This window comes from Orbicella franksi, chromosome 10 (genome assembly GCF_964199315.1).
Source record: "Orbicella franksi chromosome 10, jaOrbFran1.1, whole genome shotgun sequence".
NCBI classification, from domain to species: domain Eukaryota; kingdom Metazoa; phylum Cnidaria; class Anthozoa; order Scleractinia; family Merulinidae; genus Orbicella; species Orbicella franksi.
The window spans coordinates 9,023,868-9,047,757 of NC_138154.1; the positions used below are offsets into that span (position 1 = coordinate 9,023,868).

General features: G+C 37.7%; 2 protein-coding genes across 2 annotated transcripts; one reads left to right on the forward strand and one right to left on the reverse strand.

Moving 5' to 3' along the window:
- Window positions 1-9,588: 9,588 nt before the first annotated feature.
- On the forward strand, window positions 9,589-12,148 carry LOC145499807 (uncharacterized). Its single transcript, XM_081479328.1, has 4 exons — window positions 9,589-9,756; window positions 9,972-10,372; window positions 11,216-11,401; window positions 11,781-12,148. Exons 1-4 carry the CDS (start codon window positions 9,591-9,593, stop codon window positions 12,126-12,128), a joined length of 1,101 nt encoding a protein of 366 aa, XP_081335454.1. The 5' UTR covers window positions 9,589-9,590; the 3' UTR covers window positions 12,129-12,148.
- Window positions 12,149-13,331: 1,183 nt separating this feature from the next.
- LOC145499808 (uncharacterized) lies at window positions 13,332-23,890 on the reverse strand. Its single transcript, XM_081479329.1, has 6 exons — window positions 23,797-23,890; window positions 23,582-23,658; window positions 19,282-19,509; window positions 18,071-18,456; window positions 17,415-17,618; window positions 13,332-13,670 (listed from the first exon to the last, which is right to left on the reverse strand). Exons 3-6 carry the CDS (start codon window positions 19,430-19,432, stop codon window positions 13,332-13,334), a joined length of 1,080 nt encoding a protein of 359 aa, XP_081335455.1. The 5' UTR covers window positions 19,433-19,509; window positions 23,582-23,658; window positions 23,797-23,890.

A 23,890-nucleotide genomic window follows, 5' to 3' on the forward strand; every position in this document is an offset into this window, starting at 1 on the left:
CAATAATGCTTGAAATTTCTAGATGACCTCACTACATGACCAGTTTGTGAGAAAGGTGAAGGAAATTGAGATCGCAAAGAAGGAGGTAATGACTTCTAGATGTGTTCTGTTATCGTACTTCCATTGTAGCCTGATATTAAGTTTACCTTGGCAGTGGTAACAGAGCACTATGAAATGCGTGTCAGTTCGTTGGTTAAGGACATTGATTGAAGAGACCTTTTCGATAATGTTTAAATTCTAGATTGCTGATTCCATAAAATTTCAACTTTTGCCGTTCGCCGTTCGTAAGTTAGTCGATTTAGATTGGAGTAACTGGAGCGAATAGAAATCATCCTGTCAATGCATTGAAAATTGTCAAAATTACGCCAAAATAAAAGGAAAAAGATTGTTTGTTTTCTAGCATGCGTAGCTTTCTCAAGAAATAAAACTTCATAAAACACACATCGACTTTAGCCGCCGCCATATTGCATTTCCACTAAGGATCAGTGCCTTTCTACGGACAACAATTACTTGTTTGCCTGAAAATTATAACCAATTTGTTGAAAATAGGGTTATTTTATTCGATTTCAGCGTTTTTACGTGGCATAAAGTAAAATTCAAGCCAATAAAGCTTGAGGTAAATGACTTACGTGACAACCTGCCTCTTGACGTCGAAAACGCCAGACGAAAACATCGAACGCGACGTCTGGTTCTGGTCACCTGACCCCTAGCCGTTTGCGGTAAAGGTGGATCTAAAAGTCTATAATTTTCGCTTATACTCCAATATGAAAAGGCCCAAAACACCAATATGGAGATATTTTAAAGCGGATTGTTGAAAAGAGAGCAAATTTAAATTTTTAAACCAGATAACGAAATATTTACAACAATGTCTTGATTTCTTTTAGATTTCTTCATTGAATGAGGCACTTCGGAAAAGAGGAAAGGAACTCAAATTAGCAAACAACGAGGTAATTTCATTACGTGTGTTTCATAATAGCATTTTCAAACGACAACACACTTACAATAATATCTGAAATTTCTAGATGAGATCATTACATGACGAGTTTGTGGGAAAAGCGAATGAACTGGAGATCTCAAAGAAAGAGGTAACGACTACAGATGTGTTGTGTTACTGCTGCACTTACCTTGTAGCCTGATGTTTTGTTCTGTTTACTTTGGCAGTAGCAAGAGAATAAATATACATAACAATATCAGTCTTGATTTCTTAAAGGTTTCTTCACTGAATGAGGGCCTTCGGAAAAGAGGAAAGCAACTCGCATCAGCAAATAACGAGGTAATAACTTCATTACGTCTATTTGATTAATGTAATTACGTTGTACAGTTTACTTCAACTCTGAATTGTAATTTCTATCTTTATGCTCCTTTTAGCTCTTTGAATCAGTCTGTAACATGTACTTCATGTAACAGTTTTTAATGCTCAAAATTATCTTTGGTCCAGGTGGTTTTACTGTCAAACAAGCTCAGTGCGATGAACGAAATGGAACTGTCATTAAGAGCTGAGGTAAGACTAAAAGCATTTTTACTTAAAAAAACTGTTGCATTGTTAGAATAATGAATGAAAGTGATTGTCGTCAGGAGAGTTAGGAAATCGTTTCAGATTAATACGGTTTTAAATTTTAAAGTGGTCTTTCACTTAAATGGAAGTTATAAATGATACTCGTTTTGATATGCAGTTATTGAAAGCTAGAGAAAAGGACTGCAAGGAGTGTAAGGGATTACGGTAAGAAACAGTTCTTGTGAATTTGACGCTGTTCTTTAAATGTTTCTGTCTTTCTCTGGATGTATATTAAATTTCAAAAAATTTTCAAAACCGAAATTGTCTGAGGTCATTTGGTATGAAAAAAACATCCAGAAAAAGGTTTTCGTCATCAATTCCTTTCAGAAAATAATATAACCATGTATGGATCACCCTTGGGAGGGGTGCGTTAAACCTTCGACAACAACAATTTTTTTTATTTTTTCTGACGCTTCAGTAAGATGTATCAAGACTTGATGTCCGAGTATGAAAATCAGGACAAGTTCAGGAGAATTCAAGTGAGTGCATTGACGCTAAGTACTTTCGATAACAACTGAAATCATGAAATTATTTTCAGTAGTTCTTAGTTAAGAGAACCTGTTAGGGGTAAATTCCGACAAGCGACATGGCCTTGAAAAGGCGACATGAGAGCTATGAATTAGCGAAGAACGACGGAATACTCCAGCGAAATAGAGAAAGCGACACCAATGGCAAGATAGACCGACAACGAATTTTGGAACTGAGAATACATCGATTGTTTTAAACGTCTGAGTCGAAGTGAAGACGCATTTCCAGAGTTTTAAATGTGTTTTCCTCTCTCACGCGCGGTGTCGACGGGTCGTGAAACCCAGGCTTTCTTATATATGCTAAAACGGCCACGTCCAATAAATCGAGTCCGTCATTGCTGAGTATTTTTTCTCACTCTCAGCTGAGTGAGCCCTAAAACGCGTAAAAACACGCTTAAGGAAAAAGGAAAGAGATCTTCGACCGTCTGCTTCATATTTTTATGAGTGGGTCACCAGTGAAAGAATATGAAGTTGTATTATCAACAAATGGCATTATGGAAGGAAAAGAGAGACAGGGGAAAGCTGCCAAGGTCTTCTCGTCTTCAGCAGAAGATAAGGGTTACGCCAAATTCAAAGGAAGAATATAGATAGGAGAGATTATCTCATTGAGGCCGTTGAGATGTTGAGTTAAAGAACGGTTGTTAAACATAACATGGTAAAAATAGTCATAGGTTCGATTGTACATTAGGTACAAATACTGACTGGAAAATGGCTGAAAATAGCAATTCCGAGCCTCTAAATTTCAAAAGTTCCTGGGGGAGCATGCCCCCACATCCCCTAGGAGGTTAGCAACTTCAGCGCTCGAAAGCATGCCCAAGCCCTTAGGAAGCATGCCCCCAGCCCCTTGGAAGATTTTGAAAAATTGAAGTTGCTAAGAAGTCTTTTCCTTCATTCTGAGTCGAAATATGATGCTTTAAAAGTAACCATAAAGTAACCATTAAATCCACTGACTGGAGAAATGCTGGTTCTGCATAAGAATTCCTACTGCTAAAAAGTGGTCGAAGCAAGTGCAAAGCATACAAGGAGTAAATTATATCCAAAGAGATACTTAATTATATATGTACTTGACTAAAACAGCAAGGAACCTTCAATGCGTGAGAAATAATCGTTTCAGCGTGACAGCGCAAGGTTGAATTCGCGTGCGTGAGCCTCATGCTCAATGCGTGAGACTTGAGAGCACTGTGTCGGTTTTTTTTTTAATAAACAAAGGTGTTACGATGTGTTATACATGTAGCTTCGTTTTAATCGAAGAAGGTCAAATTTCCTGACACAACTCCTCTGAGACGAAATTCCGACAGGCGACATAGGAATCTTGCGAAATGCCGACATGGCTGGTGGCGAATTTCAGACAAGGGACATGAGCACCCCCCCCCCCTAACGTAACAGGGCCTCAGTTAAGCCCTTGCAATTCTTTAAAACTGTAATGTTTATCAGAAATCAGGGATTATCACTTGTATCATGAAGCTACAGGAGTATTTCAATTTCAAGGGTAGAATAGTAATGACGAGTCCTTTATTGATCCTAAATTTCCATTATTTTGATACTTGTTATAAATTGCTCATATTTATGTTGAATCTTTTTTAAATTTAGCTAAACAAAGTGAGACTACAGGCTGATGTGTATTTGGTAAGTATAATAATTGGCAAATGGTTTTCACGTATGGAAAAACAATATTCCTTTGGATCAAATTCCATGTAAGCGTGATATGATTGTCCATTTGATATTGCATTTTTTCAACCACTACTATCTTTTTATCTTTTTATCTTTTAGCAAGTGGCAAATGACCGTAAATGGCAAAATGACATTCTCCGAGAGAGGTACGTTATAAAATGCGCTTACATTTAGTAAATTCTCACCACCTAACACAGTGTCCAAGAAAGACTTTTTTCCCATCAAAAGAAAAATATTTTTCACCATGCCCATTTATTTCTTTTAAAGTTAAAAATTAAGTTGGGAGATTAAAGGTATTCTTTCAGGTAGATGCTTCGATGACAAGTATATCAGTATCTTTCCTGTACAATGGTGTTGTCTTGTTAATTCAGCGACAATCATGCAAGAATCAAAAGCTTTGAATTTTCTCATAAGATCCAGCATTATAAGTGGAAACGGATCTGACAACCTCCGAAGCAAAAAGTGACAATTTGACCACCCCCGTATTCCAAAGGGGATTAAAGCACCAAACATAATAAAAAATATCTGTGAATCTCGGTGAAGTGGGGAATAATCAGTTCAATTCACTAATTAGGGAGCTTAAACAAACCACGACGGCAAACGAATGTGGACAACGAAAGCACTTTTTTGCAATTTCGTTTTAAATTTGAACGCTTTCTTCACACATTTAGCTGGAGCTAACTCTGAAGCCTGTATACCCACTGAAAAAATTTAGATATAATGCGATATTTGTGAGTAAAATCACTTGGCGTTAGCCTCGGGGTCGTGATCGTCGTTGCTCCGTATTTTCTATCAAGGGAATGCTGATTGACTTTCAGAAGTTTAGAAGTTTAGCAGCAGTACATTAAATCGTTTATAGAAATATATCTCTGGGTAACCTCCATGTTGTTTTATTTATAGGTTGAACTCTTTAACGCGACAATTCAAACCCCCATGATATCAGCAACATTTATTCTCTTGGATGAGATATGTCCTACATTTTTATAAAGAAGAGCTCCTTACTGTTGTTTGTATATAGATTCTAATTGTTAAGAGTAAAGTTATTGTTCTTCATTCGTTTTGTAATCGTCATTGATGACAAGAACACTTCTTTCGTAAATAAAAGGCCCACTGGTTCAGTGGCACATTGATCGATACTCGATATACGTGTGTATTTTATTTAACATCCTCAAAGAACCTGCTTTAACTCGCATCATGGCCTCAGAATACGAGGTCTACCCTTAGCAGTAAACCAATTGCCTATAATCACTGTTGTTAAGGATATGATCACGTGCTGACTGAGGCGGAGTCTATTTCGAGCTGGGTAGGGATTTTGAACTGCGGCTCACCGAAATTCCGCTTGAGAATCGAGCCTAATTCTTAATTTTCTAGCCTAAGATTTATCTGCAATCTGATAAGTAAGGAAAAGGAACAGATTTTTCGTGTCGGCGTGTTGATTTCATGCTTCGAATGAGTAACGAAGGAGAGCAGAATAGTTTTAAATGAAGTAAAACTGGTTTATGACTGATCATGAGGAAATCAGTAAGTCGGGGTAAAACGTCGAACATGACAGGAGGCGAGCCTATTGTTTATAGTCTTTCTGGCATCTCAATGAGTCAATGCGGTCGTTACCACAAACTTGTCAATTGCACAAAACAGAAGATATTCTGCAGGCAATAAGACACGCTCATAGCTTAGGTTGAATTATGTCCCTAAAAGCATTTGGCCATTGGGCGTTATAGACTCAAGTTTTCTATTTTACAATCCATCCAAGTGAAGCGTACCCCTTAAGATTACATTAATGAATTGATTATTTGAATATTGAAGCCGCTAGTCCTTTCAAGAATGCAATAATAAATTGATTATTGGAAAATTGAACCCACTAGCCGTTCCAAGAATACAGCTAATGGGTTTAATGTTCAAAAAATTCAATTTAATATTGATTTTAGAAATGACTAGCGAGTTCAATTTTCAAATAATTAATTCATTAATGTATGTAATCTTGAGGGGTACGCTTCACTTGGTTTGACTGTAACAAAGTCTATGCTCTTCTTCCAAAGAGATCAACTTTCTAAGAAACGCTCTCCGGTGTATTCTTACGGTGTTTTCAAAATTTAAATTCTTAACTTTTAATTTCAGTCTCAGCTTTGTTACCAAAAGGATTCCTGCAAAAAAAAAAAACAATGTTTGTTCTAGTAAAAATAGAACTGTAACCAGGATAAGACATATTGGAATAAAAACGTTCTCTGGTTAAAAATATATTAAAAACATAAGCTTTCGGCTATCAGTCTATAGCCTTTAACGAATGAAAAATGTGGCGCGCAAGCGAAAATATATACGAATGGGGTGCGAAGAATTGAGAATAAAAACAAGCGTGAAAAAAGCTAGAAGATAAAAATGTAAATGAGGCCTGATTACAATAAAATCGAGTATTGCCTAGGCAACGGTTTTGAGTTGTTTTCCGCGTCGACGGTTTTTGCTGTGTGCCAAGATTCTAGTGTTTTTCGAACGCGGTAATTGCCTTTGTCAATGACACAAGCATTGTCGAAATCAATGGAGTGATTGTTTTGCCACGCATGGTTGGCAACATTAGAGCCATTTGAATAGTTCTTCAAGTTTCGTTGATGTTCCTTTTTTCGGGTTTGGAAGCATCTTCCGGTTTCTCCTATGTAATTCCAAGGGCAGTCTTTACATGGAATTTTGTAAACAACATTACATTGAAAATCGGAGGGTTGTCTGAACTTTGGTGACGGGAATTCTTGTTGAAGGGTTTTAAGTGGTTTGTTGACAGCTCGGATATCATTTTTGCGGAGTAATCTTGTGAGGGGCTCGGTTAGGCCGCTGATGTAAGGGAGACATGCAAAACCCTGGTACATATTAGATGGATCAGCCCATTTTAAGAACATAGAAACCAGTTCTTCTGGTGGAGGAACTGTAGATGGGGGTGGCTTCTTATTGAGAATGTTAGAAATAACAGCCGGTGGGTAACCATTAGCTTCTAAAGCGGCCCTAACATGATTGGTTTCACGTGTTTTTCCTTCAAAGTTGCTAGGGAGGTTGGATGCCCGGAACAAGAAGGTCGAGGCCGTGCTGATTTTGTGTTCTTTTGCATGATGGGAAGAGAAATCCAAATAACGGTTAGTATGGGTTAGCTTCCGAAATATATAAATAAAGGCAACTCCATTTCTTCTGGAAACCAAGGTGTCTAAGAAGGCAATTTGGCCGTTGTTTTCAAGTTACATCAGCGGCCTAACCGAGCCCCTCACAAGATTACTCCGCAAAAATGATATCCGAGCTGTCAACAAACCACTTAAAACCCTTCAACAAGAATTCCCGTCACCAAAGTTCAGACAACCCTCCGATTTTCAATGTAATGTTGTTTACAAAATTCCATGTAAAGACTGCCCTTGGAATTACATAGGAGAAACCGGAAGATGCTTCCAAACCCGAAAAAAGGAACATCAACGAAACTTGAAGAACTATTCAAATGGCTCTAATGTTGCCAACCATGCGTGGCAAAACAATCACTCCATTGATTTCGACAATGCTTGTGTCATTGACAAAGGCAATTACCGCGTTCGAAAAACACTAGAATCTTGGCACACAGCAAAAACCGTCGACGCGGAAAACAACTCAAAACCGTTGCCTAGGCAATACTCGATTTTATTGTAATCAGGCCTCATTTACATTTTTATCTTCTAGCTTTTTTCACGCTTGTTTTTATTCTCAATTCTTCGCACCCCATTCGTATATATTTTCGCTTGCGCGCCACATTTTTCATTCGTTAAAGGCTATAGACTGATAGCCGAAAGCTTATGTTTTTAATATATTTTTAACCAGAGAACGTTTTTATTCCAAAATGTTTGTTCTATTCAAGCTCATGTTCGACCATGTTGACCACTAAGCCATGGCTCAAAGGCTTTATTTGAAATTGAACCAAGAACCACATAGACCGCGTTTGGAGTGACTTGGCAAATGTGTTTATCACTTTAAACGCGATTTATACCATAAATTTCTTAAACAAAGTATCAAATTTTACTAGATCCTACGTTAAATTAAAATAGGCCGATTTTGGTTTGTGGAAGGCGGAAGTAAAACAAGCCACAGTTTTTTCTTAGCATTGTCCTTTGTAAAAGAGAAGCACAATGAGAGCTTATTTGACTGAATGCATGCTTCAACGCTATTTACAGTATCCTAGAAACGTGGTTTCTTATCGTGTAAAAATTGATAACTCTGGCTCATTAAGTATCGCCGAAAGCTTCCATATTTCGGTCTTTCAATTTTCTCGTCGGAGAAAGTGGTAAGTACATTTTTTCATTACTTTGCAACCGCTTTGGTCGTTAAAGTGTAGTTCTGCGTGTAATATTCCTATCGTGTTTATTTCTTGTTACCGGATAGTGCACAGCTTCACAAGATTTGTTCCTCAGTTATTTCGGGTTTCTTTGCATTGGGGTTAAAATTATGATAAACTATTTCCTTTAGATCATTTTGCAAAGAGTGTTCACGAACATTACGTCCAAGCGTTCAAAGGCAAGGTGGTTTCGTTGGTTTATTCGTGTCTGAGTTTCGTCTTGTACACTTAAATATTCTTACAGAAAGTTAAATAATTCGCGTGTCCACTGAGAACAAAGAACATAAGATGGATCTGTCAGATTATTTCATCTGCGTTCAGCGGGCTTAAATTTGAATGAATTTAGGTCCGTTAAATAGACTAGAGAAATTGTATGGCCGGCTTGCGTTTGTGAGAAAAGTGGAGTGTGGTTCAGCTTGCGTTCTGCATACGCAAGCTGTCCACATATTTACCTTAATCTATTTCACGGACGTGATGTTTCTGGATCATTAAGCGAAATTCACCGAGTCTTTCAATTTTCTAATTTAATATTTCGTTTTCAAACAGTCTATGTACAATTTCGCTTTCTCGATTAGTTACGTTCAGTGGTCAATTGTTTTAGCAGAGGTGTTATTCTTCTCAAAAGTCTGCCTCAGTCCATGTGTCCAGTTGTTGGCAACGATTTGTTCGGTAAACAACGTAATTTATGTGCCTTTTCAAAAGACTCTACATTTGAATATTCTCGTTTATAATGTAAGCGTTAAAATTTAGTCCCGTACGATTGGTCGTTAAAGGTCACATATTTTGGAAAAAAATGTTTAGGTGACTTTTCCTGAAAACTATTCGCTACTCGGAACATTTTATGCTCAAGGAAAAGGGACATTGTTTATTCAGTGGGTGTAGTAAACCGAAGAGAAATGAAAATAATAAGAATGCGAGAGGAATAATTTATGATTTTGTTTGGTTCAGATATATACCCAGCTTGTTCAGATATGTACCCAACCCTAGCCTGCGCCGCAGAGTCTAAAACGGGGATTTTATGACACGTCCGGCTGCAACGCAGGCTAACCTAGCCCCGGCTTGTTTTTTTTCTTCAATCGCCAACTTAACAGTTTGTTATAACAGCCTTACAAGATTTACGTTGTGGTAGATGATATTCATTAGTGTTTTATCGCTTGGCCTGACCCAGATTAAATTGCGATGGCATGTATAATTCTCAGGCCATGTGACCAGGGGTATTGTGACACAACATGCAGCCTTAATCGATAGCAAAACTCGGTAATACCTTAGATGTATCATGCACGATGGAAATTTCATATTTTCAAGCACCCAGACATTTTTTTCGTCTTATCTTCGAATATGGGCACTACTAAAACATGGTTGTTTTAGCTTTTACGCGGCTGGTTTGTGCAAATGGTAAACAGAAATGATTTATAGATTTATTATTCGTATCGGTTCTTTTGTTGTCATTTTTTTCTAATCTCCTCTCTTTTCATTTCACTTAACAGAATATTCCTATTGCGACAACATGACGGGAATTCGCTTGTGTTCTTTCAAACCCCTCGTTGCTTGCTTTGGAATCGCCATCTTGGTAGTAATAGCAAGAAGAAATATCCTTTGGAAGAATTCACCTTCCACGAAAGAATGGAGTACATTTTATCAAGAGATTGCACTACAATTAACCCATTCGCAAAGTACACCTACATTTTATGATATTAAGTCAGGATTTCTTTTAAGAATTGAGAAAAAAGAGCTTTGCAAGGCTATTTTCTCGTAGGAAACTGGATTTTCAATACAGTAACAAAACTTACGAGATCTACATTACTCGGACGGCTTTAACCTGGAAGAGTAAAACGTTTGAAAGTTGATTTAGCTTGATATCTGTTACTTTATTATTTAATTTTTACAGTCCACACGAGTTCCTGTAATCCTGAACGTGTACCAGAGAGCCTTAAAAGACTATACCGAATGTACGATGACGTCAAAACGTTCGTCATGTTCATTGGATATCCCCATACCATAGAAAGTCTTACAGGAGCAATATTGGACGCACATCCCGAAATTCTTATTCCTCAAGAATACGATGTTATTGGGAACTGGAAAATGTTCCAGCACAAAAGCCTGCAAGACTCTGGCCAGCAAAAGCATATGTTGTTTTTCGATATGCATTATCTTTCTACTTTTCAAGCAGTCTTCAGAAACAAAGCCAATAAACCGAGCCAATTCTGGTTATGGACTTCTAAAAGCAATGGTATACACTATAACTTTGTTCCTGATGCATGGCAGGGAACAATCAGTGGAAAATTAAAGGTTAAGCAATTTTGCCTCTCGATTTACTTACTTTTCAAGTTAGATAACCAAACTTGGTTGATGCATGATTTTTCCAGCTGAGATGAGTTTGCAAGACTGAGCAACTATTGAAAAACCTCCACGAGGAAAAAAACTTGAAGGGAACAACGAAAGAATTCCCCATTTTCACAGAACGGGGTAGTTTTGACCAACTGCTATGAGTGAATAATTGGCTGCCTTATTGATTGATGACTAACCTACAAGAACAACAACAACAACAATAACACGACCAAAAATCAACGTGTTGTGACGAACGTTTTAACCCTAGTAGCACTCTTTAAGATACAAGTTAAAATCAGTTTACCTGACCATAAACGTTTTGGTTATTTCTGATGTTTTGTTTATTTAAAAAGGTAAGCTAGTCGCCACAAAAGAGCGGGAATATTGTGGAAAAAGCCATTTAATACCTCAGAATCAGATCGAGGTTATAGCCATTTTAGTGTATTATGTTACCTAAGCGTGAATATGTTATTACAACTGGCATCGTCCCCAATAGACTACGTTCGATATATCAATATTCTAAGACGGCTCCGAGGCTTTCAAGACAAACGCCTATATTTGGTGGTGTTTTCTTTCCATCCAAGTCTCTTCTGGGAGTTTAGGGACAAAAGAAACTTGTAAATTTTACAATTTTATCTCGAAAACCTCGGCGCCATGTTAGAATATCGGATATATCGAACGTGGCCTATCGTAAATGATTACTTAATCTTAGAACTACATAATGTGACCATGAATAGGTTTGTTTCATAATTACTTGCTTCTTTGAAAAGCAACTGAAATGTTGCATTTCACGTGGATTGACAGGTTTTCGGAGATGGAAGCGGATGGGAAACATCTAAGAAACTGATGGAAAAATCAGGAACCTTTAAAGTACTTGAAGACATCCAGAATGTAGTTGGTGTTCCAGTCAAGTTTATTCACGTTATTTCAAATCCATACGATGTCATTGCTTCCAGTGTAATTAGTTACCCGTTTGACCCCCAGAAAAAGGTAAGGCAAAAAGTTATGAAAGGTTAATGTAATACCTGGGTTCTGGAGCGGACGAAGAAACGAGTGATAATCTATGTTAAGTATAGATAGTGGTTTTCCTCATAGGTGAAATAAAATGTACAGACTCAATGCTTAGCATGTGACAGCCTTGTTGGTTTGATCGGTCGTAAACAGACATGGTAGCCATATGAAGCATTTGTCTGAGAATAGCAGCCTTCACAGAGGATCTCTACATGCGAGTAAAGGTCAATATCAGTTGTTCTACCTTTGAACATGGGTTAAAAGACCTTTGGACCTTTGTAGCTGCTATGCATATCTGTCTTGATGATTTCAAAGACTATTTTCAACTAACGAATATTGATTCTTATTTCGTTTTCAGATAAACGACACCGGAGCAGTTCGCAATGCCGTACAAAACTTCTTTACCGTTGCGGAGACCAACGAACGAATAAGAAAGTTATACGGCAATGCAGTCTTGGACATCTCTAGCGACCAACTTATTTTTAACTCAAGGGAAACGCTAAGGAAGATCTGCATATTTCTAGACGTCACGTGTTATGATAGCTACCTTAATAAAGTTGAAAGGCTATTGAATGGTCATTCCATAAGAAGTCGAAATCTTGTTGCGTGGAGGAAAGAAGACAGAGATTTGATTACTACCGAGGGGGCAAAGTACTCTTTCCTTCAATCTTTTACCTTTGACGATGTTTCCAGCTTTACTCACTGAATTAAACTAGTAGTTTAAAACGTTTGTCGAATAGATACATTATATCTATGCGTTTTGACCAAATCGCACAGGAATGCCAACGAAAAGTATCAACAATGGGAAAGATTGTGAAAAAGCCAATTTATGCATCAATATCAGATCGAGTTTATATCCATTTCATTGTATATTGTTACTTAAGCGTATCTATTGTATTGAATACAACCTGCCTTGTAAAAGCTCGTTCCTGACTTAAATGTCTGTAGAATTACTGATTGCTAGTATTGATCCTTGTTCACTTAAAATAATGAAAGGAGTCTTCTTATTAGAGTACAGCTGACACCATAACCGTAGACCTGTTTAAGAGCGACAATAAACCATTTCACTTCTTTTCATGGGCCACTACCAGTCCGTTACCCTGTCACGTCGATTTATATGGTTCTGCTAATGAAATGACAGTTTTCAGATGCACAGTGAATTGTCATAGACTCAATCAATCCGACTGAAAAATTAAATTTTTTTGCGCTTCGCTGTTTCATTTCGATTTACTAACTTCTTTTTGTCGTAGTCACTTTTGGAATTTAACACTGAGGGTTAAATTATTGCCACAACGGCTTTGCACATTCGTAATTGTTATTAATGTTATTATTATTAAAAATGTTACTCTTAACATTCTTAACATTTAAATCTTTAGGAAAATGATAAGTTAGATTTTAAGTTTGGAGCTTTTTGCGGTTTTATCGAGGGTATAGGGTTAGGGTTAGTTGGTGACCACGGTAGCAGGGTCAATTTCAACTTGGTGGCAGGGAACATTAGCACATTTGTGATGAAAACAAGGCAACTAGGACCTCCCCACACCTGGGATACCCTCAGTATCATCCTCTATAGAATCCGTTGTCACTATTGCTCCACTGCGCATTGAGATAACATTGATCTTCAGTCAAATTAAGAGGCTATTAAGAACAAAAGGATTTTATACTAAAGAAAATAACGCTTAGCGTCCGTCCCAAAATTGGACGTTATTACAAAAAAGTAAATAAGCAAGAGCGCAACTTGTGAACCACGTAAGGTAATGTGGCCGAGTTTTGAAAGAACGTAAATCATCATTATGACCGCAGCATCAATTAGTGTATATTTTCGAATATTTCGTGTCCAAGTAATCCTCGGCCATGGAACAGTAAACTGCATAGAAAATTCACCGGTTTGCGATATCCGTGCACGATGTTATCAGTAAGTTTCATCAAAATTGAACGATTGCAGGAAAGAGTATTTCTTCATTTCATTGTAAACTCTTTGCTTTTGTTCCTCAGTCCACACCACTGTTGTTCTTGTTATCGATGGTTTGCCAAAAAGGATGTTTTCTGCTTGATGAAGGTAATCCTCATTACATTTGACTCGTAAAAATAAACATATTGTCTTCATTGTTTCTCTCGGTTTTAATATCAGTTCATGGCTTAAAATGTCCAACACTGCTTGATCGCCATAAAGCTGTTTTATTCTTTCGTTGGTCTCGATAAGCTCAAAGAAGGACTTTATGGCATTATCTAATGCTGCGGGTTTGTCTATCTGAAAATTGATAAGAACACAAGTAAAAATTATTCGTCAGTGGAAAACGGTATAAATTTTTGGACTACTAGTATTTAAAAAAATACCACTCGTGGACCACTATATTAGTTCAAAAGGGTAAAAATTTTTGGACTACAAGTATTTAAAAAAATACCACTCGTGAACCATTATATTAGTTCGCAACGGTATAAATTTTTGGACTACAAGTTTTTAAATATCTACCACTCGTGGACTGTATCAGAAACCTAGAAGTATCAGCTTTGCAAATATGGTTTCAAATTCTCCAAAGATTTTAACTGACTTCAGGATTTCGTTATTGAAACTGAATCTCACTGCTGAAATTTAGCATTTAAGAGCAGCTTCGCCTAAATATCAACTAGACTTGGAAATAGCGAAAAAATCGAATTTCTTCAAACTCGCCCAGAATGAAGCCCTACGGGCACTAGTTACAAAAATATTGTTTTAAGTTCGATAAATCAAAAATTATTTTTTTTACGCAATTTTTTCGTTCGATGCCCCAAATCGGCCAAAATCGATCGAAAATGAGCGGCATATTCAGAGGCTCGTAAACTCAAAAGTAAAAATCTTCATAACAAACTGATTGCACGTTGTATTTGTACTTCCTTTCTTGTATATTTAGAGCTAAACAGATCGCGATTTGATTAGAACCAAAATATTTCATGATTTTTCTAAATTAACGACCCAAGACAGCTAAACGAGAGGTCTACATTTAGCCTATTTTCAAATGCTAAAAAGGCGTTCTGGTACACGGCTTTTCCCAAAACGACTTCTTTGGTCTGAAAGAGCATTGTTTCTTCTTCAAATTAGTGAAATAAAATTTTTGGGTAAATAAAATCGCGAGCGCTGAGATAGCGAACTAAATGCAGCACTTCTTCCTGAAAACGTGACCTTTGACCAAAGCGTAACGGAAACCGATTACTGCAAGAAAACCCGGAAGAAAAGCAAACGCTTCGTTATTTTGAAACATTTTCAAGTGATTTCTCGCCGAAACCATTATTGCAAGAAACTATTTCCAGATATGAAATCTTACAGGGTCAAAGAAGGAGCTAAAGGGCGCATTTTGACACAATAACTTTGTTTGCTGAGAATTGAAGTCAATGACCGTTAACGAATTCCAGTGAAATTTGCGAACTTGAACTATGTTACCCGATACTTACCTGAATATTTATATTTATAGCAGAATCGTCTTCTTGGATTAGCCTTCAAAAGATGCTCGATCCAGCTTTGGAAACCTCTAAAAGAAGAAATGGTTAATGTTCCGTGACCTGCCCGCTGCTATAAATTCCATGCACACGCCGACCGCATGTTTGTCGTAAAACTAACTGAACTCCACTGACAGTTTCCATAGGCAACCCCAAAATACACAATCCCGCAAAATGTAAAGTGAAATTGGCTGTCTTCGGGAACAGTTAGAAGCTAGAGTCACGTTCCATTGCCTTTAAAAAGTGCTTGATTTTACTTCGTTCACTCAGTAGTTACTGTCACGTTCGAATACTGTGTATCAGTCACGCCAAAACACTGCAGACCGTGCAGACTGAGTAAGTTTCCCATACAAAGTCTTTTACGCGTTTGTCTATTGAATCAAAAGTCACATACTGCGCTTGTGCTGCCTGTTGATAAATGACAAACTTTCAGATATATTGAACACCATTTTGTAACTAGCGCCAAAAAAAAGAGTCAAAATTAAAGGCTCAAACAAGTCTGCACGGTCTGCAGTATTTTCGCGTGACCGATTTACGGTATTCGAACGTGACAGTAAGAAATACTGCGTGAACAAAGTCGACACAAACAAATAAAATCAAGCACTTTTTAAAGGTAATGGATCTTGACTCTAGCTTCTAACTGTTCCCGAAGACAGCCAATTTCACTTTACATTTTGCGGCATTGTTTATTTTGGGGTTGCCTATGGAAACTGTCAGTGGAGTTCAGTTCGTTTTACGACAAACATGCGGTCGGCATGTGCATGGAATTTATAGCAGCGGGCAGGTCACGGAACATTAAACATTTGTTTCCAAATGTGGATCCAGCTTCTTTTGAAGGTTAATCCAAGAAGACGACTCTTCTATAAATCAGTATAAATATTCAGGTAAGTATCGGGTAACATAGTTCAAGTTCGCAAATTTCACTGGAATTCGTTAACGGTCATTGACTTCAATTCTCAGCAAACAAAGTTATTGTGTCAAAATGCGCCCTTTAGCTCCTTCTTTGACCCTGTAAGAGTTCATATCTGGAAATAGTTTCTTGCAATAATGGTTTCGGAGAGATATCACTTGAAAATGTTTCAAAATAACGAAGCGTTTGCTTTTCTTCCGGGTTTTCTTGCAGTATTCGGTTTCGTTACGCTTGGGTCAAAGGTCACGTTTTCAGGAAGAAGTGCTGCATTTAGTTCGCTATCTCAGCGCTCGCGATTTTATTTACCCAAAAATTTTATTTCACTAATTTGAAGAAGAAACAATGCTCTTTCAGACCAAAGAAGTCGTTTTGGGAAAAGCCGTGTACCAGAACGCCTTTTTAGCATTTGAAAATAGGCTAAATGTAGACCTCTCGTTTAGCTGTCTTGGGTCGTTAATTTAGAAAAATCATGAAATATTTTGGTTCTAATCAAATCGCGATCTGTTTAGCTCTAAATATACAAGAAAGGAAGTACAAATACAACGTGCAATCAGTTTGTTATGAAGATTTTTACTTTTGAGTTTACGAGCCTCTGAATATGCCGCTCATTTTCGATCGATTTTGGCCGATTTGGGGCATCGAACGAAAAAATTGCGTAAAAAAAATAATTTTTGATTTATCGAACTTAAAACAATATTTTTGTAACTAGTGCCCGTAGGGCTTCATTCTGGGCGAGTTTGAAGAAATTCGATTTTTTCGCTATTTCCAAGTCTAGTTGATATTTAGGCGAAGCTGCTCTTAAATACCCAAAAATATAAGACTCTGTTCGGCCTGGCAAAAAAAAAAAAATAGGTTCTTATAAAAACGAATCACTCCAATGTTGATGGTCTAAATCTGGCTTTTTAAAATCGTGTGAGCAATTTCTGACAAAAAGTTCTTGTGTATATGTTTCCTCTGATTTACTGTTTGTTGGATTTTCACTAGAAATATGTTTGCCATAAAGCTACAGTGCAATATAGACAATTTAAAATCTAAATATCTTGTAAAATAAGATATGGAAATGTATTGAGGTTTTCCTTGGACCTTGATTGTTTTATCTCCTGAGCCATGCAGTTAGCGACCACTCAGTTTTGTCCATGTGGAATAAAAGAAAATACATACAACCTCTAAAAAACAAGAACCTATTAAGAACCTAATCAGCCTGAATTGTGAAAAATTACCCTAAAATATAAGAACCTGTTCACTCTGACCTCGGAAATTCTAGGTTATTATATGCGGAGTTTTACTGTAGTCGCTGATAATCAAGAGAGATGTGTCAGTGAAGTATATTTGTAGACCCTGATATGTCTTCCGTGACGTCCCTACCCAAAAACTAGCTATAGGCACTCGGAAATCAACAATTCAAGGATTGCGTAAATAGATAGGTACCTACGAAGTATTACCTGTTGTTAAAACATTGTTGTCAGTTAATGACGCGCTATCACTTTCGCTTTCACTAAGCAATAAGTTTTATGAACTAAATAAATTATTTATGAGACGAAAACAATATTGGGCCGTTTGTCAGTTCTTATTTCAAGCGTCGAAAGCAGTTTCAGTGTATTGTATAAGTACCTGAGTTTTTCCATCATTTACTTGGCGTCTTACGTTAAAGAGCCTCAAAACCCAAGTCGAGATGACGTCGAAAGGATTTCTAATGACATGAAGAAACTTTAAAGGGATGTCAAGAGTCTCGTTGAGTTCTTCAAGAATCGCAAACTTTTCAGGTTTTTCAGTCAGCTCCATGGTTGTTCCACCTCCTTTCTTGTCTCCGATGACCTGCCAAAAGAGGCAGAGATCGGGTTTTTATATAGAGGACGGATTTGATGTAGATGCTTAAACAAAAAAAGTGTGTGAGACGCGGTGTCTTAGTAGTTAGCCTGCTGGAATGTGATTTGTGCGGTCCGGGTTCGCACCCTGTGTTTGTGGGTAAGGCACTCTACGTGTACGGTTGTTCTTTTCACATATATAAAAATATGGGAGAACCGTCACCGTAACCTGATAAATGCTGAGAGTTATCACCGATGCACTAGCACCCGTCATAACAATCCAAATTGGTCACAGAGAGCATGGTCCATATCTAACAACGTCAGCTGCAGACCACCTATCTATCATTTTTCATAAACGCTTTTTATCTTATCATTTAGTATCATTCGCTCACAATGAACCTAGAACTAGCCTGAGATCTGCGCACCTATTACTCAAATGGTTTAACAACCACCTACACTGACCTTCAGTTTACCATTAACACTTCCTTGCCACGCTCCAGGAACATTGTAAGAATAGATTCCATCGTCAAGAAAAACAGGTTTTCTAGCTCTACTCCCGAAAGAGGCCTGCCATGTGGAAAGTGAGTGCAAATTATAAAAGAGAACGTATTTTTGCATGCCGGAGTTTCTTAGGGCGTCGTCTTGGTAGATGCTCCACTGTTCAACGATGTGATACTCATGGGGAATGATGATTTCTGGATGTGCGTCTAAAATTGATCCTACCAGACTGTGTGAACTTCTTGGGTATCCAATAAACATAACAAACGTTTCGACATCATCGTAGAGCTCGTAAAGTTTGGTTAAGCTGTCAGGAAGGCTACCAGGTATACAGTGAGAGTCCTGAAAGACTATGCAATATACAGAATAATGCTAGTGGCCGAGAAACAACGACAATATCATCAGCAGCAACAATGGAGTAAAAAAAGTCAAACAAGTGCTTGGCAGTTACTATCACAAATATTGCCGTTCCTTTTGAAAAGGATAACTCTATGGGTTTATAAATTTTTTGTGATCAGGTAAAGTGAGGTCTGCATGGGCTCGTCAGACCGCTGCTTATCTCCGGTTTCTGTCGCATGATCAAATTAGTCCCAACTGGAGAAGTCGTTGTCATGATGTATTTCAGTCACTTATTATGGCAGATTCAGATGTTGGTTTTATTCAGTCACAAAATGGGAAGCATGTTCTGTATTTTCTTACCATGATAAACTACCGTACTTTGCTATATCACTGTACGACCGTGACTCTTCTCACTTAATCCTACCGAGAAACTAATTTGTTAATTTGTTAAGACTTAGTGAGGTTGACATGAGCTTCTCTGCAAAAAGCCCTCCAGTACCGCACATGTCAAAAATCTCTTTAGCGCATGCAATTCAGACCATTCGATAAAAACGTTTCATGATTTCTGAGGAAATCAAGCTTAGCAAGGTCCTATAAGAAAAAACAGAAAAAGAAATCACTGAGTTGGGTTGGACCGAATGGTGACTCTCGGTTGGATGAAAGAAACTCGCTGCGCTTGGTCAAACCTGTGATTGAGCGCCTGATGATCGCAGATTAGACTGAGCTCCGTCCGCGCTCGGTATGTCTAGACTTAAAAATTTCCCTTCCCCGTCCACCCAGTTAGTCAATAGGCTCATACTAATAACTTTCAGGCATTGAATTTATGGGAAAGTTACCTGGTGAGGATTGATTTGAAGTTGAGTACTCTGGAAACGATGGGCCCGCACCCGGACCGTTCCAAAGATATCTTCCAGCAGCAAGTAGTACGAGAATCATAATCCCAAAGCGTAGAAGTAGAGATTTCGAAGATTTCAGGCGGAATTTCATCCTTTCGTACTGCCTTCCTTGAAATGAAACTTGCTCAGTAATGATTAAGAACCTGTAAAACACAGCTGATAAAGAACCTGAATAAAATTAACTCCAAATAGAATTTGATAATTAAATGTTGTTTATTTGGAGGGGATGATGTGCTCTTTAATGAGTAATAAGGATTCCGAAAAGGATATTGATTCCGGATTTTGGAATACCCAATAATAAAGAAATTAAAAGCCAGACTTTGAAGCCCCAAAATCTTTCTTCAAGCTTCTTCAATTAAAGACTTGAATTTCAATTATTTGCTGTTTGCTTCTTTTTTTCAAAATCTGGAATAGAATTTGCAAAACTGTCCCTGTAAGCACGGTGTGTTTTCCTCCAATTATGCACACATTGGTGTGTAGATATGTTCGGCTGCAAATCAACCGCTTTGTATTGAAAATTCCGAAATCTGGCTTTCCCAATCGGAAGCACGGTCTACTATTTAGGTATTGCTATAAAATGCGCACCCTCAACTGGAGGATAAGAGACTACTGCTCTCGAGAACAGTTTTGCAAATCCTTTATCCGGCGGATTTTCCGAACGAAAAAGCCCTCAAAATTTACATATCGATACAACCCTAGGTTGGATTTGTCAATCAAAATCTGACTTCGAATAAGGATTTTTGTCAAAATTTGTTTCTGGTGTTTTAGTGAGAAATCCGATACCTAGATTTGAGAATTCAAATCCGGACTTCTCGATCCAAAATTCTCTAAGATAGACAACAAGATATACAAGACAAGTGCAAATGTGCACGCTTCTAGTCCAGGCGGTGTTGGACACGGTTCACGTGACAGTATTCGACCAATCATATGTCGTCTCAGCCGGAGCAATGGCGGACACATTTTTCGTTGCGAATGGAGAGTAGGTTGTCGTTTCTCGACCGATTTCTGCACTCATCGTGGGAATCAAACGAATCTTTTCTAGGAGCTGCTAGTGTAATATTTAGACCAATTATTTACCGAGTCTCAAGTGCAGGTAAGCAATTTTTGCATCAGAACTAGTCAATGGAAATCATGCTATGTTGAAAACGTTTGTTTACCACACGCGCTTGACATGGATATTCTTTTGGTCGTTTACGGGGGTAATAGGGATCAGTATTTTGAATTATTTTTGCGTGAAACTTTAGTTCGAGAGCTGAACTTTAAGAAAAGTCTGGCGGGCCCAGGCGGGCCCCGTCGTCTTAACGGTCAAAATCGGACTTGAAGTTGGGGCATTTTCCTTGATTTGTCAGATGTTCGCGGTATTTCGCGGGAGTGATTGCGTGAATTCTACCCTTTTTTTAAGAGTATAATTTTGTGGTTCGGCTTGTTCCCTTTATATCTTAATGTTTTCTTGTTATTATTTTTTTTTTGTAGTGCGTATGTCATCCGTTTGTTTGGCCGATGTTCAAGATTTCTGGATCCTGCTTTGGATACTAGTCCATTAAAGATATCATCTCATTTTCAGTGAATTTTCACTATCATGATCACTGCGACACTGCCTGTCTTGAATTGTTATCTCGAACAGAAATTTACTACTCTTGGATCGGATGTTATTGTTCAGTCATCTATGGCTGATTATTTTGATCTTCCACTTCTTTATGCTTGTTTTCCTTTGAATGTTGGTAGTAGTGGGAGACTATACATATGCTTAAATCAATAAATAATAGGTGTTTCATATGTATAGTTTCGCATAATTGTCAACCCAAATGCTGAATTACCAACTGGTATTTTATAAGACTATGGGCTTGGAATTAACTTTGCCATCATGATTTCCCAAGAACTACATTTATTCCCTTACACTGTAGTGATCAAACAGGGAAAGCTACAGCATGCTGCTGTTTAGGATATCAAATTTAGAATGGAATAGACCAAAGAACACATAATGACATAATGCGAGTGACTACTTAGAAAGCTGCATGGCAATCCCAAGTTTTTAAGAGCTACTGTGAGTGTTCAATATAGTGCATCCGCTTTTATTCTGAAGTGTTGTTACAATTTAGTTATCTCAGTAAACACATCTCACTATAGATGATCTAAGATACAGCTACATGCTAGATTATTCTGAATTCAGTTGGTCACAGTCATTACGAGTTGACACGAGGAAGTGCTGTGGAAATGTTAATATCAGTACATGATCATTGTGTTGTTGACCACAGGACTTGCAAAATTTTAAACTGACAGATATTTCAAATGACCTACATAGTACTGTTCTGGGTAAAGAGCTCCCTTTAGTTTACACAAGTTACAAAATTTGAACCTTAAACTTCAGCAGAGGTGTGATATGAGGACATGCAGTGAAGGCATGTCAGGACCATGAGCTATTCATTCATTGTTAATTCACTGTGCCTATCATTCACAATCTTCTAGTTTTATTTACTAATTTAGAAGTGAACGTAGTGTTGGCCGCTGTGTCCAGAATATGGCTTTTGTGCTATGTTGCCGGTTTTTTGTTGTGCTTGTCAGTATTTTGCAAATATTCAGTTTTTAAAAAAGTATACTTTGGAATTGAATTATTATTTGCAAGTACATGTAAGTCTTTTTTTTTCACATCTCCCATCTGCAATTTTAGTTGCAACCACTTTAAATAGCACGAGGTATATTATTTGTCCAAAGCATTCATTTCATGTAACTCAACCAAGCCTTCTTTTCATTGAGCCCGATTTCCCTTTTACATGGCCTCACATGCACTGAGAACTAAGGAATGGTCACTTGGAGCAAATACAAGTTACATCCAACACCTAAGCACTAGGTGAAGAGAAATCTCAAACTCTCATCAGTTTGAACATTGATATTGCCAGTGGCAATGTCCGAGGCAAAGTCATTTGTAGACCTTTTCCTTTCAACACATTCAAGGAAGTAGAGCAAGAGCAAAATCGTGTTTATCACATTGACTACAAATTTAAATAGATCCACACAGTACATATTTCATCTTGGATTTGTAAGTTGAACAAGAATTTACTGGAAGTGTGACCTGGTACAGGGGACCAACACAATTATTTTTTACCACTTACATTGAAGCAAAACATACCTTACTTCACCCATCAAACCTCTGCTTTCTTAATTCCATTTATTGCAAATTATTTTTGTTATTTTGAAAGAGCCATAGCTCATTTATAGCAAGCTGTTTATGATTCCTTTTGATTAACAAGGAAATACAGCGCGCGAAACTCGATTAATCAAGCTTTACACAAGTTTTCAAGGACAAAACATTGCTTTGATTTCGAATTATTCAACCCTTTTTCTTCGTAGGTTTTACTTCTCCGCTCTCTTATCGTTGAACGAAAACATGATATCTGTCAACAACCATGTTGTTTGCCAGCGATACACTCATACACTTCATACACAAGTCGAGATATCTAAGAAGGAAAGTGCCGAAGGTAGGTTCAATTCCGGCAAGTTAAGATCGAATTCGAAGAGGTCAGAAACGGAAATAATTTATCTTTCAACCGTAGAGATTCGACGAACCGCGAAGCTTCGATTCCTAAAATCATCTGTTCAGCACTGAAAATGGTGGCTTTGTAAATCGAGCAGAAGTCATCTACAGCTTACTTGGCCTGCGGAACATTTGATATGGATGTCATTCCAGATTTCTTTCAGCATCGGAAGCTAGCGAACCTCCTATAAGTCATATTTCCACATCACTACCAGCGCGTGGAGATGTTTGCCGTTCAGCGATCAGATGAAAATGAGCTCCAGGGAGAATTTCTCCTGGCATGCTTTGCGAGTCGCGTCCAACACCGCCTGGTTCTAGTCACTGCCTTCGCCGCAGTTGTCGCTAACTAATCTCCCTTAATTCAAAACTGTTTCATGTTATTTTGTCGACCGTCAACGAGTAACGTGATCAATATTTTGCTTACATTTTGTTACGGGCATTCAAAACAATATTAATGAGGGAGTTTAAATAAACAAAGACGGCGACGCCGACGAGAAAAAATTTCAAATTTCAAATTTCAAATTTCTCCAAATCTTCAGAACTTTCTTGCACATTTCGAAGCCTTCCTCTGGAAAACAACAACGTGAAATGAACTAGTTCTGAGGATATGGAGAACGTGAGCTAACAGATAAGTCCATTTTTTACTAGACGTCGTCATTGGCGTCGCCGTCGTCATTGCTTAAATTAAACCCTTAAAGAAACTCTCACCAGCTTATCGTCGTTTCTCTGACGAGAAAAGCTCCTGTCCTTTATCGGCGTCTCTCTAATATCATCTTGGATTTTATCTATGTAAAATGTATTTTTATGTTATTTTCTTCATTCTTTTACTTGACGAGAGAACATATAAAATAATATAAAAAATATAAAATAATATAAAACTTTGAACATTACCGTAAAACAATAATAATAAAAAATATGTTTACCAGGGCTTATAGCTTTCGAGTGAACTCTGGACCTCTGCAGACTTAAATCTCGGACGTCTGCGAAACTTCGATTACAAAGTCATTTAGACAGTGA